The 17,200-nt window shown below is 42.2% G+C and overlaps 1 protein-coding gene across 1 annotated transcript in view; it reads right to left on the bottom strand.

The window, feature by feature from the left end:
- gabra2a (gamma-aminobutyric acid type A receptor subunit alpha2a) overlaps window positions 1-17,200 on the bottom strand; it is a 73,367-nt gene that overhangs the window by 7,869 nt on the left and 48,298 nt on the right. The window contains exons 5-9 of the mRNA XM_058616243.1: window positions 6,654-6,874; window positions 6,069-6,151; window positions 4,535-4,678; window positions 4,274-4,426; window positions 34-236 (exon numbers count right to left, since the gene is read on the bottom strand). Coding sequence (XP_058472226.1) covers window positions 34-236; window positions 4,274-4,426; window positions 4,535-4,678; window positions 6,069-6,151; window positions 6,654-6,874 — 804 coding nt within the window. The remainder of the gene's footprint in view (window positions 1-33; window positions 237-4,273; window positions 4,427-4,534; window positions 4,679-6,068; window positions 6,152-6,653; window positions 6,875-17,200) is intronic.

Genomic DNA, 17,200 nt, shown 5'->3' with positions numbered 1-17,200 from the left:
TCATTTGTTCTGAAAGGTGTGTGACAGCTCTACCTTGTCATTGACAACACTCTTCCCATCCCAGGCCCAGCCTCGCTTGGTGAAGTAGTTGACTGTCGCAAATTCAATGAGTGCAGAGAAGACAAAAGCGTAACAGACAGCGATGAACCAGTCCATAGCTGTGGCATAGGCCACTTTAGGCAGTGAATTACGGGCACTGATGCTCAGTGTCGTCATTGTGAGAACTGTAGTAACGCCTGAAAAGAGAGAAGAATAAATTGAATTCAGGAAGTTGAATTCAGTGTTAGAGAACAACATGAATATTCAATAAATGCTAAGAGTTCTGATGGCTGGCTCCAGTAAAGGTACAATCAAAAACACCACCAGCTCCCAGTGACAGTTCGGGAGGAGGACAGTCCTGTAATTAAAGTCTTATGGGGTGAATTTTCATTAACGTCAATGAATGTTACGTAAGTGTTCATTCAAATTCACATACAGGGATTAAAAAAAGTTTTTTCATGCTGGACACTGTCTTTCAACAATTCACTGTACCTTTCAGAACGTTATGTGGCTACATTGTTATTAGCTAGTATTAGTATTGTCATTTTAAAGGGGACATATTATGCAAAATCAACTTTTTAACCATTTTAATACTGATATTTGGGACTCTGGGGGCCCTACCAGTCGCCAAAGTGTGGAAAAACAATACTCAGTCATGTTTTCGTGGTTCCGCTTAGTGTAAGTATAGGCGATAAAACGCTCGATGTTGAATTCCCTGCGCTTATGACGTTAGCATGCGCATTTCACCGCGAATGTTACCGCCCCACCAGTACGTTTACTTCGCAAGCTCCACCTTAGCTCCACCTTGTCCCTGCCAGAGTGCAGGCGAGGGAGGAAGAGCGGTATTATGTCAACGTGGCGGGACAAGTGTGCTGTTGGTGGCTGCACAGTGGAGCACAGTGTTTTACAGAGGATTTTATATATGAAGCTAATGTGCCGGAAAAAGTCAGCAATCGTGTGTTCGTGTGTTCGCACCACTTCACATCAGACTGCGGCCAGCGGTTGCCGTATTTAGTCAGGGGACGTATTTCACCGACGTACAAACACACAAATTGTTAAGAAAAGATCACATAGAGCTCATAACTGACCATTCTGACACGTCCTAATTAAACATATTTGTTCAGTACGTCCTCCATGACCGGAGCACAGACTCAGTCTGATACAATCACATAAAGCAGCTGTTTATGCAGCTCGCCGCTGACGATCAGCGGTGCTGCACTCTCTGTGCAGCGGTGCTACACTCTCTGTGTCACCGATAGCCTAAACTGCCGCTGGCGATCGCTGATCGGCAGCGGCGCGCTGAATAAACTGTATGTTGCTGTATCAGACCGGAGACTGTCTGATACAGCGGTGGCGCGTTACACGGTGATCGCCAGCTCGCCGGAGCACCGGAGGTGGTCAGCGGTGGTGAGGTCTCCGGAGCACAGTCTCCGGTCTGATACAGCAACATACAGTTTATTCAGCGCGCCGCTGGCGATCAGCGGTGGCGCGTTACACGGTGATCGCCACCGCTGATCGCCAGCTCGCCGGAGCACCGGAGCTGGTCAGCGGTGGTGAGGTCTCCGGTCTGATACAGCAACATACAGTTTATTCAGCGCGCCGCTGGCGATCAGCGGTGGCGATCAGCTGATCGCCAGCGGCAGTTTAGGCTATCGGTGACACAGAGAGTGTAGCACCGCTGCACAGAGAGTGCAGCACCGCTGATCGTCAGCGGCGAGCTGCATAAACAGCTGCTTTATGTGATTGTATCAGACTGAGTCTGTGCTCCGGTCATGGAGGACGTACTGAACAAATATGTTTAATTAGGACGTGTCAGAATGGTCAGTTATGAGCTCTATGTGATCTTTTCTTAACAATGTGTGTGTTTGTACGTCGGTGAAATACGTCCCCTGACTAAATGCGGCGACCGCTGTTTGCAGTATGATGTGAAGTGGTGCGAACACACGAACACACGATCTGATACAGCAACATACAGTTTAACTGTTTAACTGATTTACAGTTGGACAGTGTTCGGCCCGATCCTTATGTAGGACGTCTCTTCCTGTGACGGCACTCTCGCTGACATGTTGATATTGTCAGAGAGCTAGTGGAGGGAGGGGGAGACGAATAGAGCTGTAAAGAGGACAAATCAGAAACCCCCTGGAAGAAGTGGGTGTGTGTTTGCCTGTGTCTCATTTGCATATAAAAGGACCTTGCACGAAAACCGAGCGTTCTGAAAGGGGCGGGTTTAGCAGGGTTATTGAACTACTATGATTCTTCATCCTTATGGTATTTTGACCAAAGCATGTCACTGACATGTTCATTAGGACACCAGGGAACTATTTTAATGGGGGAAATAGGGTATAATATGTCCCCTTTAAAATGCAATTGATACGCACATTGAAACGTCTGTTTGATCAGATGATCGTATTATAAACTGTAACCGGAGCATGTGAACATCTGCTATCAATATGATTAACAAACCAACATGATGTACTTGAATAATGTGTGAATGACACAGCTTTGTGTATGAAGTATTGACTGTGATGCCAATGATTTTGTAACTAGCTGAGAGTTAGCACATCATCATCATTCAGCTCATTTAGCAACAGACTGATCCATCCACCCTACACCACATAGCCACTTAAATGTATTGTATTTTACTTGATATTAGAAATACATATCTATTTTTGATCCTTCAAACTCTTAAGTACCTTTCTTGTTTTTCATTTTTATAAAGTATATATTTATATTTCATTTCATTTTTCTCTGGGAACCCCCTGGGACATCTTCATTAAACCCTCGGGTCCCTAGACCTGCTATTGATTGAAACTACCACAATAGTTTCTGTCCTGTGGTCTAACAGATATCAGATGTCACTGACAGCTTAGACCGGGAGGGGGTTGGACTATGATAATACTGTCTCTTGGCTCCCAGAAGGTGTAAATCTTTGAGGCTAAAATTCTCCCTAAACTAGTTTGAGGAGTGCCTACATTCAAATGGCCACATCTTCAAATATTTTCAGATTTCCATGTGTTAGACATTGTTGGAAAGCTTAGAAATGACACTTTCAGAATCTGTAAATAACAAAATGCCCCTCAGGAGACTTGTTCCTGATTTTCCCATGGCTGAACAATTGAGGAGTTGCAGCAGAACCCTTTGACAGAGTACAAAGTAATCAGAATATATATATTTTTTTACCCTGTACATGACCAATTATAACACTGTGTAGGAACTAATCACATAGGGTACAATCACCCCCATTTTTAGTCTGATGAACAGAACCATAGAACATTTATGCCCCTGATGCAATTTGTTTGGGATGGTATGGACACAGTCTGAGACCTCTGATGCAAACAAGACTCGTCCACTCAAAAAGGTGATGTTGAGCCCTAGCTAGTGAACTGTGGAGCAGTTCCTCTCTATCTTGTGTGTGAACTCTATCTTCACCTTTGACTGGAAACATATTATTAGCCAGTGAGGAAAAAGGAGAACCAGGAGGTGGGCTACCAATAGACAGAACTAAGAACAATCTGCTGTGTTTTGCAGTCCCCATGTCATCCTCCTTTACACTCAAATCAGAATGCCTTTCACATGACACTTCCTTTATACCCTATATCTCACACTAAAGTGGCAATAAAATTAGAGATTGAGTGTATGGTTTTCTGTCTTTTGGCAAAAAGAAGGATATGGCATCATTGCCCCTTGCTTAGTTTCCCCAGTGTGCAGTGGTGTAATAACCTATCAACATGAAAAACAGGACCCAAACCTGGGCAGAGAAAGCAGTGCAGATTTATATGACCACAGAATAGTTACCATTCAACATGGGGCTCTTTGGTTTTGTGTGCATTTCTGGTGTAGTATATACCTTGAACTCTAAAGTCAACCTGTTGTATTATTAAAGTTTGTTTGTTTCTGAAACACTTTTTGAAGTTATTTGTTGAAAGCATCCACTGATATGAATAGATATTGATTAATAAAGTTGTAAAAAAAAAAAGTCTGGTTGCAGACTTCACCATAGACTTGACAGCACAATATGGGTTAGAACATTTCTCAGAATTTCTGTGGGGATTCACAATGTCATCGTGTCACATGACATAAAAAAACATCAAGGGAACAGTGCAGGATCAAGAAAACATTATCCAGATGGCGAAGTGCTTGTGTGACTTTTTAACAAAGGCCTATGTTTTCATTACAAGAAATTACTATGCATTGCAATAGCAGTGGTGGAGTTTATATAGTTAAAGTGACTCACCAAAAACAGTTCTGGCTGGCACTGACTCTCGATTGAGCCAGAAGGAGACCTGTGAGAGGATGACTGTCATGATACAGGGTAAGTATGTCTGGATTACAAAGTAGCCGATCTTTCTCTTCAGATGGAAGTGAACTGTCATGACTGTGTATTTACCTAAAGACAAAAGAGAACATGCAAATGTATAACACTATTCATTCAGTCATTGGTCCAGATGCCTGTCATAGTTTCTTGGTTCTGTTTGTCTTGATGCACAGTGCTCACCAGTACTGGATTTAATGGTTTCCTTTCCCACACTCTGGCCCACTAAGTCATACTGGTTGAGTCTGGATCCATCAGCTGCAACATCCACTGACTGGGAGGCATTTCGAGTCCAGATGTAAGTGACCTCTGTCTTTGTGTAGGCATCTGATGCAGCCAGTGCAAGAAAACACAGATCACCGAATTAGTTCTACAGATAAGATGGGTGTAATTAAACAGGTTCAAACTCATGAAGGGGGTCATTAACCTGTAAGTGAGGCACTATAAAATGAACTTAATAATTGATCAATCACAATGTTAATCAAAGTTAATCTTTGTCTCACCAGTCCATAAAACTTTGTCCCAACATTTTGGAGGCTTGTCTCTGTACTTTTTGGCAAATTCCAGCCTGGCCTTCCTATTCTTCTTGCTAATGAGTGGTTTGCATCTTCTGATGTTGCCTCTGTACGTTTGATCAAGTCTTCTGCGACCAGTAGATTGTGATACCTTCACACTTGCCCTCTGGAGGTTGTTGCTGATGTCACTAACAGTTGTTTTAGGCTCTTTCTTTACTGCTCTCTCAATGTTTCTGTCATCAACTGCTGATGTTTACATGCTCGACATCTGTTGCTTAGTACACCAGTGGTTTCTTTCTTCTTCAGGACATTCCAAATGGTTGTACTGGCTATGGCCAATGTTTGTGCAATGGCTCTGATTGATTTCCCATCTTCTCTAAAATTCACATTTGCTTGTTTTTCACCCATATACAACTCTCTGGTTTTCATGTTGGTTCCACTTCTAAATGCAGTCTGCACATGTGAAACCTATCCTACCCAATCTGAAGCTGAGCGTAGACATTCAGTGCTATTTATTGTTTGAATAAACAATGTAATCTGACACACCTGGGCAACACAACAAACCTGCCAGTCACATGTTCCAATACTTTGGGTGGGTTTAAACAAACCCACTTGTCACTTGTTTGTGTGTGTGTGTGTGTGTGTGTGTGTTGCATATAAAACAAGTCACCGCAGTTTCATGCAACAACAGGAAGTTGTCCTAATTAAACAATGTTTAGTTGTTTCCTTTATTGATAAAGGAAGCTCAAATGACAGGAAGCATTTCAGCAGAACGATACAATCACATCTGGAAATGTACCAGACGTAATCAAGATGCCATTACTGTGGTGGCTTCTCCCACATTTTGAATTCAGCTACCTTAAAAGTTACCTACTGTAACTTACAGCTTGTTACAGCTCCAACAGTAGCAATACAAATTAGTTCATTAAGGCCTTACCCACACAGAAACAGGACTTTTCCTTTAACACTCTTTTTCTTTGTAGTTTTTAAAAAGTCAAACTTCATAAATGATGTGATGGTTTATTGACAGGGGAATTATCGGGTGAGTGTTCAGTGTTTGCACTGCTGAAGTCTGTGGAGAGATAGCTAATTTCACTTGACATTTGGTAGGGGACATGGTAAATAAAGAATTACAACTAAGTCAGGGAACAGCCAACATAATCCTGCTGACATGAGGATGATGAGAGTCTGACGACACTTACAACTGCCAAACTTAAGGGGACATGAGTGAGAATCCATGGGGAAGTCCTCTAGGTGCATGGGACATTCAGCTTGAACCGTTAGCCTGGCAATAAACAAACAGACAATAAAATTCTCATTGTTATTATTACGATTATAGACATAAATGTTTTCTAAACATTGTCTAATGTTTTCTACACTTTTATATCCCAGTGAAAATAATGCTGTGGTGAGCTGTTTGTGGAGAATAGGTCAGGCAGTGCTTGCCACTTGAATCTAAAATGAATTTAAAAATGATATCTTGGTAAATGTAAAATGTTGTTCACTGTTGCCGTTTCCTAACAAAACAACACACTTTTCATGATAGTAAATGGTGCTGAGCAGCCATGTCTGAGCAGAAGGGAATTGGGCTTGTCACTGGAAGGTTGCTGGTTTGAATCCCTGCCAGGTCATGGGCTGGTGTATCTCTGAGCATGGTACCCAACCCCCATTACTCATTGTTAATTTGACACTTTGGGACACTTTGGGAATTTGTGGTGCTTTGGAAGTAATCCGGAACTGATGTTCCTAAAAAGTGCTAGGTGTTGAAAAACGCTAAAATCGGGTACCTCATAGTGTAGAGCAAGGTTCCATCCTCCATAATTCTCAGTAGCTTGTTGGGCATGGTCATATTGTGCGCCACAGATTTCTTGCCATTGTGGAAGAAAGTGTCAGGGGTCCAGATCTTACTGGCCATCAGGTTGTTGAGTGGCAGAATGTTCATTGGTCCATGAAACTTCAAGCGTTCATCCTTCCAACTCTGACGGAAGAAAACATCTATTGTATACTCCTGGGGGAGGGAGAGAGAGAGAGAGCAGGGTAAAAAAGTGTTGAAAGGAACCACTGAAATCCATGTGTGAATATGTTGATTCAAGAAGAAGCATATGTCAATTTGTAATGTTTTCCCCAAGGGCTGGTAAGTAGTAGTGCTGGGTGGTATATATATTCATACCAAATGACAGTATTCATTTTTTTTCATATCCTACAAGACAGTGAAACAGTAGAACAGGACTGCACGGACAGATATGTACTTGCCAAGAATCTATGCAGTTCGGTAATTTGAAAAGTTGGTTGGTGCTTATTAGGGATAGGAGGAAAATGGTTTTCAAATTGTGGAGGTCAATGAGAAAAACCAACAGGAAAGTGAACTCTGAAGGTCGGATAGAGTGAGCTGTGTTGTGTGAACTCTGTAGGTAGTATAGGGTTAATTCTTTGTTTCAGTGTTTTCCACCCCGGCTTTTTAACCCTTAGTGCTCACAGGTAATTTGCCGTGGGAATAATACATAACTCCTTATATGGACATTGTGTTATTGAGTCAAAATTATGATTCATTTTATATTGCATTTTTAGTTGTGATTGTTCATAAAAACGAGCCAAGCGAACCTTGAACTGTGACATAGTATTTCCAAATTTCACAAATTCAATCTAAGTTGAAGACGTAAAATCAGAGAAGAAGAAAGTGGGCTGCACATACGAATTACTTAAACCTTGAACCCTAATAAACACCAGCGAGGAAGAAACTATATAGGTCGTGTATTGTGAACCCTGCAGTGTGAACTTAAAAGGTTCCGTAGAGTAAACTGTCATCTCTCAAAGTTGTGTGGTGTGAACTTTGAAGGTCATGTAATGTGAAGCGTGATAGTGTTGTCTGTAATGTTAACTTTGTAGGTTGGGTCGTAGGTTGTACAGTGCAGTGTGAACTGTATAGTGTTACCTCTGAAGATGTTCCTGACCTTTTAAGTTCATTACATGACCAACTGACTTTTCAAATGACGTAATTGCATACATTCTTGGCAAGATGTGTTTTCTGCTATCTAAACTGCTTGTGTTGCCACCTTCAGTAACAACTTGAATCCAATAACATTTGCAATAAATTGTTGTTTGTTCCAAAACCCTAAAACTTCCAAAGTCTCAAACTTTGAAGGTCGTGTTGTGTGAATTTTGAAGGTCATAAACTTGCTGCTTTTTAAAATGATTTGATCAGAGAAACACATGATATCCTGTGTATATTTGTTTTGCCCATTAATAAACAAGTAATTGAGGAGTAGTTGAAGGTGAAGTTTATAATTTCTAGTGACATCTAGAGGATAAGCTTGAGATTGCAACAAAGTAATGCTCCTCTGGTCACCCCTCCCTTCCCTGAGAACTACGGGGACTTTCATCGATCAAAATGCAGTAGTTCCTTCTATGACCATATCAACAGATGAGGTTCCTGTGTAAAGACACTTTTATACGTTTTACTTATGTATATTGTTATTGTATAGATTGTGTATGATAGCCAAAATTATTGTTGTTTTTCCATATCCTGTTAGCATTTGATCGCTAACCGCAGGCTAGCTGTTATCAACAAAATCGTTAAAAAGAAGCGATACATGTTCAGTCTGAACGAGAGACAGAGAGAGAGCAGCAAATGAGGAAGGGTGAGCGAACATCTGCCTCCACAGAAGAAAAGAGAAGCTCCTCACTGTTAAATTTTTTTCAGCCTTTTGGTCCAGGTCACGTGACTTTCAAGATTCCGGCCGTGAGAACAAAAACATGGCGGACATTTCTCTCATTTTTAGTGAAAAAAAATCAATATTTTGAATTAGATTCTGCATAAAAATGTGTTTTGATTAACTTTCTAGCGAGAAATATATATTTTATTTTCATAATATTCACCCTAGTGAATGTACATAATCACTCGCTTGCTCGTTGTTGCGAAGATTATTTAGATCTCGCCAGAAAAATGTGAAACTGAAACGTTCTTTTTCAACATTCGTTTCGGTATCTCACTATGGGACACACCCCTACGCGCTTGTCCCCCAGAAGCTTTTCTTTCATTACTCCAGTCCTGACTGGCCGGAAGACATGACGTCTGCCTCCGGAAGAGGGACTCCCTCCTGCTTTATAAGCCTGTCAAGTCATCTCTTCAGTTTAATACCTCTTCTCGCTCTCAGAAGCATCTCTTAGACGGCAGGTGTAGCTAACGGGATAGCATTGCAGTTCGCAGAGTGAGGTAACAACTCGTTCGCTGAACGCTACCTTAAACTACATTGCTGACTGAGTGTAGTAGCTGGGCTGTCACCAAACAGTAGCTGCTGCAGCTAGCCACCATACTAGCTGCTCACTGCTTCGTGTTTTAATTATGGAGCTTAATTGTTCTCTTCTCCTCACCATGGAAAAGGCAACTACTCCACCTAAGACTAATAAACATAGCTTACCAGAAAATGACTTCGGTAGAAGTTAAAGTAAAAGAGTAAAAGTACCTGACATTTACTGTACTTAAGTATCAAAAGTAATTTTCTGAAATAAAATGTACTTAAGTATTAGAAGTAAAAGTAAAAGTATTTAAACAATGTGAGCAATTTTCAATAAGACATTTATTGTGGCTTCTTAACAATAAAAGCACAATAGGTACAGGTGAACAACTTCAAACAACATTAAAATGAACCTTTAAATGAACCTTCTGAAGATGGTTAAGGGAAATGTATCGAAGTAAAAGTACACATTTTATTTAGGAAATGTAGTGGAGTAAAAATAAAAGTTAAATATAAATAATGAAGTAAAGTACATATATGTGAAAATTCTACTTAAGTACAGTAACAAAGTGTTTTGTATTTTGTTACATTACAACACTGGAAATGCTGTAGTGTGTTTGTGTGTGTGTTGCAAGATAGCCTGAGCGGACACCCATGCCACTTGCTCTGCGTGCCTCGGGCTACAACACGCCCAAGACGCCCTTGCATCTCCGGTTGCCTGTGAGCACTGCGCCCGTCTTTCAAGTAAGACCCGCCGTTGCCGGCTAGCGCGCCAAGCTAGTCTGTCGACCGCAGATCCTATGGTGGGGGTATCCATTCCCCCGCCACCAGAGTTAACGGAGAACACACAGGGAAACACCATGCCCGCGGGAGCCAGCTGGGGTGAACAACTCGACGCTGACGACCCACTCTCCGACCCCGATGATCACGTTCCTGACAACATGTTTATGGGACATGACATCCACGACAGTGACTCCGAGATAGGAGACGAGTCCTTGAACCTCGGCTCTGATGATGACGAGCAGGGGACCGGTCTCTTTTTCCTTTCACCGGCTACAAAGCCGGCGCTCGGCGATAGCACACGCAGCAGCTCCCCAAACCCGACTGACAGTGCGGACCTTCATGTAGTCTGTGAGAGGGCAGCTGCAAAGCTGGGCATTACGTGGCCAGAAGTCCCCGTGGAGACCTCCATGTCTCGTTATGAGGGAAAACAGCTACCTAAAGCTAAATCGGCCTCAAAACAGCTGCTGCAGGCATTTACGAGTGCCTGGAGGAGGCGACGCGGTCATGGAAAAACTCCCTCTCCACCAAAAACCCCGTCCAGGGAGGGTCGGTGTTGGACTGGGTCGACATGGAAGAAGATGGTTTCTCCCACTTGGCACAACTGGAGAAAATGTGACCATCGAAAATGTAGGTTTTTCCCTTTTTTCCCTTAGTTCTTGTTTCCTCATTAGTTATGTGGTAATTGCCCAGATTTACCATTGCCTTCTTCCCTTTTCATTTTCAGATTCCCTCATTCAAGATGTCTGAGACCTCTTGGGAAGTGGTCCTGAACAACCTCTCCCCTCGCCCTGGAGGAACAGGCAACCTTCCTCTCTGGAAAATTGGACAGTGATGAGGCCCTTCATGGTGAACAATATGTTGTCATCTGAGAAGCCCAAGGAGGGGGTTTGCCATCATTGTGGACACAAGGATGCAGTAGTGATGTGTAGGGACTGTTTACCGTGATCGCTCTACTGCACAGCCTGTGACCTTTCCACACATGAGGCCCTGGTGCTTCATAACAGAGCATCCATGGTGGAGGGGTTATTCAGACACCTGCCACCATCCCCTTTTTTCAGCAGCATGAGGGAGGGAAATTCTCCTATCATGAAAAAGGTAGTTTTTAAGTCTCAGGTTATATAGGCTGTTTTACATTTTACACAAACCCTGGTTTACTCCAACAGTTTTGTTTGATAGAAACAATCGTCACTGTTGAGTTTTTGGTTTCATTTACTCTAATGTGTAAACTTATTCTGCTTTTTAGATTGCATGTTACCAATCGTTCCTCCCTGCTGTGACTGCTCCACTGGGCAAACAAGCTTTTCCAAGGGAAAGCCAGTTATTTTAATTGGAATGAATGGTAACATTTTTGTTTTTATTTCTTCATATTGTGTTTTTTGTTTCTTGTGAACAAGAGATAATTGTTTTTCTCTGAAATTACAGGAAGATACAACCTCTTCCTTCCATTAGTAAACTGCTCCTGTGGAAAAACCTTGCCAGTGACTATAAGTGGTCTGGTTGAAAGTGGTTACTGGCCAGCCACTGTCAATTTTGAGACCTTGTACATGGTGGACTTGTTCTCCACGTATGAGGATCTAAAAATCACTGCCCCAGGGATGTCACGAAAAGTCTGCAAGCAAACTAGACGAGGAAGGTGTTGAAGTTGCTGTCTGCCGTCCTGGGGTTTTGCTGAAGGGACTGAATATGTTCTGTGGAGAAATATTTGCATACCCTTTATCTCCAGAAACAGCTAGCTTCACAGACCGTCCAGTATTTTTGCTCTGATGTGGTCTGCAAATATTGGCCATATCTGCAGAGTTGTGGACCACTGTCCAGAGTTGGAGGACTTGCTGAACATGCGTCCATTTCTCTCCATCATGCATGCAAAAGCGCATTCTTGGATGTGTGAGGTAATAATGACAATTAGATGTATTTCTTACCATTTGTACCACACATTATGATTGTCTGTCCTCTGCCCCTACTTTTTGTTTTCCAAATGATAACATTCATCTAAATGTATTACAGTTAAAATGGGGGGGACGCAATCAAGAAGGAGCTGGAACAACAATCGGGGAGGAGGTTGAACAGGTTAACCGCTTCCTCTCCCGAGCAGCCATCTGTTCCAAGTATCCAAGCATTTTTCATGTATAGTTGTGTCCAAATTGAGACCACAAGCTGACATTTTATTTTTTTTATTTTTTATGAATGTAGCACTACGTTTTTATTATCATCTTTGATCTTCAAGTGGTTCTGTCAGAGCTTTGAGGTGTGATTGGGGTCGTTATCATGCTGCAGTATGACTCCTTCTCCACATAGACCAAACCAGAAGGCGTAGCACCTCTCTACAATAGAGTGCTTCCTCGTGGTCAGGTGGAGTCAAATCTCTGCAGGTATCCAACTTTCCCATATTCTCCCTTCTGAAAAGGGGTTTGAACACTGATGCTCGGCCTTTGTATTTAAGATTTCCATGCATAGGTGCTCCCTTTGAAAACAATTGTGTAGTCAGCACTTTTAAACTGATCATTTAACTTCTGACAGATTAATTAAGTGTATTCTTTCCAGGTTTATATGACAATATTAGAGAATGATCAATGTAGTATCTGACCTTTGGTCCTCACTGTGAACCTAAATTACTGCATATACATTGTGTGTCAAGTTCGCACAGACATGCTTACAATCCAGGCAAGTGGCTGGAACAAGCGAAAGGCGGAAAACCTTGACCGGACACTGGCCAAAAGATACATCAAGGTACTAACTAGGCAAATATGTATAATAACATTTTTGTTTTTAAATTGTGTCTCAGCATTTGTTAACACAGAAATGTCTTACGGACAGACTGTACAAAGGATTACAGCGGCAACAAAGGACCTGGAGAAACTCACCACGGAGTTTCTGTACAGCAAGACATAGTCCAGCAGTGAGTGTCTGATGTTCAGCAGTGGACCTCAGGTACTTTGAAAAAAATATTTGATGGCTCTGCTCTTGTACAGTGGATCTGAAAAGAGGCTGATTGTAAACTGAGATAGGCATGAATTAATTTGTGTGTTGTCGTCCAAAGGAGCAACAACCCAAAATGACCTGCATAGGACCATCGAGGGGTTATATTTGGGCATCAAAAAGCGAACATTTTAGCTGTATCGTCAGCCTGGTGAGAGCAGAAAAGGCCACTAGTAATGCAGATTTCCCATTGGTGTCTTCAGTGAGCTGAAAGGTAAGCTCTTCAATCAGTCCAGCAACACTCCTCATGTACTCCATGTGCTGTTTGACTTCACGAACCACAATGGCTTCTTCTTCTTTCAGTGTAGCCAGCAGCATTACCTTGTCAAAAATATTTTTTTCTCGCCATATCACCATGACCTGCAGTACATTACATAAAGTGTTAAAGGACATGAAGGACTACTCTGTGTGCTGAAGAAAAGATTGTGTGAAGTTGAAGCACAACTGGCCACAGCACGCGCAACATACAAAAGTATGCTTGACTGCAAACATTGTCCTTTGATGACTTCTCTGAAGAGGAAGACTTGGAGAATACTTCTTCTACTGATGAGGGACTGGGAGATTAGTTATTAGGGAGATGATGTGTATCACTCTAAGAAGATGTCTTCACAGTGTGTTGAACCCAAACGTCAGTGCTGTAAATAACTTGTATGTGAAACCTGAGGCAATTTTACTGCTGTTTTTGTGTTTAGAGCATGTACTGCAAATTCCTCTGAAACTGTAAACAACCATGTGAGCTTCGCTGCTCACGGCGGGTTCAGGAAGGATGTAAGAGCCTGTGTTTCTTGTGAAAATATTACAGTTTATTGTCAACGGTGGCATAAACAGATAAAGTTCAACTGAAAAGTCTCAAAAAGTCTCAACAAAAAGCGCCGCCGTCACTCTGACGGCTGGGCTGCATCCACTGTGTTTCTCCCACCGTCTCCGCTCTGCTTCCAGTGTTGCCAGATTGGGCGGTTTTCCGCCCAATTGTGCTTCTTTTGTTTACGTCAGGCGGGGAAAAAATACATTGGGCGGGTGAATAAAATTTGGGCTGCTTTTGTCCACATTTGGCGGGTTTTTTAATATTGTAAAAACAGCTCTCTCTCTCTCTCTCTCTCTCTCTCAAATAAATAAATAAATAAATAGTTTAAATAAATAAATAATTGAGGTAGTTGTGGGCTATTCAATCGGCATGGCAACGTACCGGTCCGTGACGTCAGTTCAGCACTGTAGCCGCGCTAAATATGAAGCGGGTGACCTAGCTAAGCAGCAGCATCATGCCGAAGTGGGGAAAATATAAGAAATGCTACAGGAACGAATGGGAGACAGACCCTGAACTTAAGACCTGGATCGCGGCTGTCACAGGAGACGACTCTAAAGCCCGTTGCAAGTATTGTAACACAGAAATAAGAGCTCAGCTTAATGATTTGAAAGAACATGGCGCCACAAAAAAACACAAGTCCCGCTGTGCGCCGAGTGTGAAATCTTTTGCTGTACCGGTGGGATCTGGTGTCGGACAAAACACAGTCAAAGATGACCAAAAACGCCGTGAACTTAGGATTGCAACCTACGTTGTTTGTTTTGCAAGTAGTCCTCATACGGGTCATTTGTGATGTAAATAATTAAATATATTAGGCCTACACGGTTAAAAGTGCACCTTTTTACGTGCAGCTGTTATTATTACTAATCTGGGCCTGGCGCTAGGATGCCAGAGGTTCATCTTGCAATTTGTGTAGCCAATGGTTGATTTACTGCGCTCTTGTTGGTTGCATTAAACCTGTTAATCTATCATTTATGTGTGGCTATTTGATGCTATATGAAGCTCTGGATGTCTATGTGTTATGATTTTACGGGTTTACACGAGTGTCTGGCAACTTCGTGGTTTGGGCTGGTTTTTATTGGATTGGGCGGGTTCTACGATGTGATTGGGCTGGAAACTGTCAATCTGATCCGGCAACACTGTCTGCTTCTCTCTCTCTGGACCCAGCCTACTGCAAGAGACCAGAACCAGGTTACAAGTGTGCTTATATAGCTGACTGATTACCTGATTCTGTCCAGCTGTCTGATCACCGGCTGAGCCACTCCTCCCTCTCCTCCAGCAGCCTCCGCTCTAACCATACCCCACTGCCACAAACCATTATGTTAGTAGTGTGCACACCCAACATAGCTTCACTGTAGTTGTGAAGTTTACATAGCCTATTGTATTGTTACTCTCTCCAACAGTGTACTATTCGAGCTTATGTTTCCACATGTTAGTATATTAATACTCTCTCTCTCCCTCACTCACTCACTCTCACACACACATACACCTTCCCTATCTGAAGATATATAGTCTTTATTTTGAACAGGACATAGTCTCTTAGCTCTAGAAAGCCTGCTTTATTAATTTCACCCAGTAAAGTGAACTGCTGTTTTAACTATAGTCATGTCTCTTTTGTTTGTTTCATGAATAGTTTTTATTTAAGCCAGTTTCCTGTTTTATCCCATTCTGTGAGTTGTTCCTTTCAGGTTCTCTGCGGTTTTCTATCCACTGGAACGATCGATTAACTGAACAAACACTCGTTTTATTACTAATACTAGTACTAAGACTAATACTTTCACCCGCTACTTTTGCTTCAACTCTATTGTTTACGTAGATCACGTACCGTGTTTCTTTCTTTGCTAGCGTAAAGTTAGCTTAGCAGCGATGGCTTCTCTCTCTCCCTCTCCTTCTCCTGCTCTCTCCTGTGTTGTGTGCCACATGTTTAACTACTCCTCTGCCTCCTTTAGCGATAAAAGTACTTGTAAAAAGTGTAGCTTACTGGCTAGGGTGGAGGCGAGGCTTAGTGAAGTAGAAAGCAGCTCCCGTGCAGCCGAGAGACAAACAGGGCAGCTGGGTGACTGTCCGTAATAAGAGGCGTAGTGTTAAGCCTAAGATTCCTGTCCACCACCAACCTGTTCACACCTCAAACAAGTTTTCCCTACTCAGCACCACACAGACTGAGAAACCAACTCTGGTAATTGGTGACTCCATCCTGAGGAACATGAAAATAGCGACGCCAGCGACCAGGTGTTACATAGAGTCTTATCTGAAACTGCTGGCTACAGATAATGGTAAATTCAGTAAAGTTATTATTCATGTCGGCAGTAATGACACCCGATTACGCCAATCGGAGGTCACAAAAGTTAATGTTGAGTCTGTGTGTAGGTACGCACAATATATGTCGGACAACGTAATCTTCTCTGGTCCTTTGCCCAATGTAACCAGTGATGACATGTATAGCCGCATGTCGTCATTCAATCGCTGGTTGTCGAGGTGGTGTCCAGAAAACAACATTGGGTTTTTAGATAACTGGCAAAACTTCTGGGGGAAACCTGGTCTCATGAGGAGAGACGGTGTCCATCCCACTTCGGATGGAACAGCTCTCTTATCTAGCAGCTTAGGACATTTTATTAGAAACCCATGACAATCCAGAGTTGAGACCAGGACACAGAATTGCAGTCTTTCATGCTTCTTTTCGAGCATTCACCAATTAAAAACCCCATAGAGACTGTGTCTGTCCCTCGACCTACTAAAGTAAAAACTAAAGTAAATAAATCAATAACAAACAGAAGAGGAGTTAGACATTCTAACTTAATAAAGATTAATACCAACAATAACATAGAGTCAAATAATACCACTTTTAAATGTGGACTATTAAATATAAGGTCTCGCTCCTCAAAATCTGTTTTAATAAATGATCTAATTTCTGACAATTGTATTGATTTATTCTGTGTAACTGAAACTTGGTTACATGAAGAAGATTACGTTAGTCTAAATGAGTCAACTCCACCCACTCATGCTAATACCCATATTCCTAGAAGCTCAGGCCGAGGAGGAGGTGTGGCAGCCATTTTTAATACTAGATTATTAATCAATGTCACTCCGGCAGTTTGCCCCGCCCCCTCCTCTGCCGGCCTGCCGGCCCTGATTACACACACACCTGCTGACAATTAAGCCATGTGGACTTTAAAAACAGTTTCACTGTATCAGTGCCAGAGTGTTTTTGCCCATGCCTGATCACCAGAGCTCCTCGTCACAGCCACAGATTCCACAAGTTTTTTATCCTCTTTGTGAGCGACACTTTCTTTTGTAAGTTTTCTTATCATAGCCTGTTAGCTGATACCTTAGTTAAGATTTATAGCCCCTTTTTTGTTTTCCTCCTTGGGAGAGATTTCTGTTTGTTAATTTTCACAGCCTTTTAGGAACGCCAATCACTAGGATTGTGACTTACCTTTTATTAGTTAGATTGATTAGATCCAATCATTTAGATTGCGTTTTGTTTTTGACCGTGTTCTTAGTTAGTTAAAGATCGCCAATCAATAGGATTGTGCTTTTG

The sequence above is a fragment of the Solea solea genome, chromosome 18, assembly GCF_958295425.1.
Source record: "Solea solea chromosome 18, fSolSol10.1, whole genome shotgun sequence".
NCBI lineage: Eukaryota > Metazoa > Chordata > Actinopteri > Pleuronectiformes > Soleidae > Solea > Solea solea.
The sequence above is the reverse complement of the archived record's forward strand: the minus strand, read 5'-3'. Positions and strand labels throughout refer to the sequence as shown.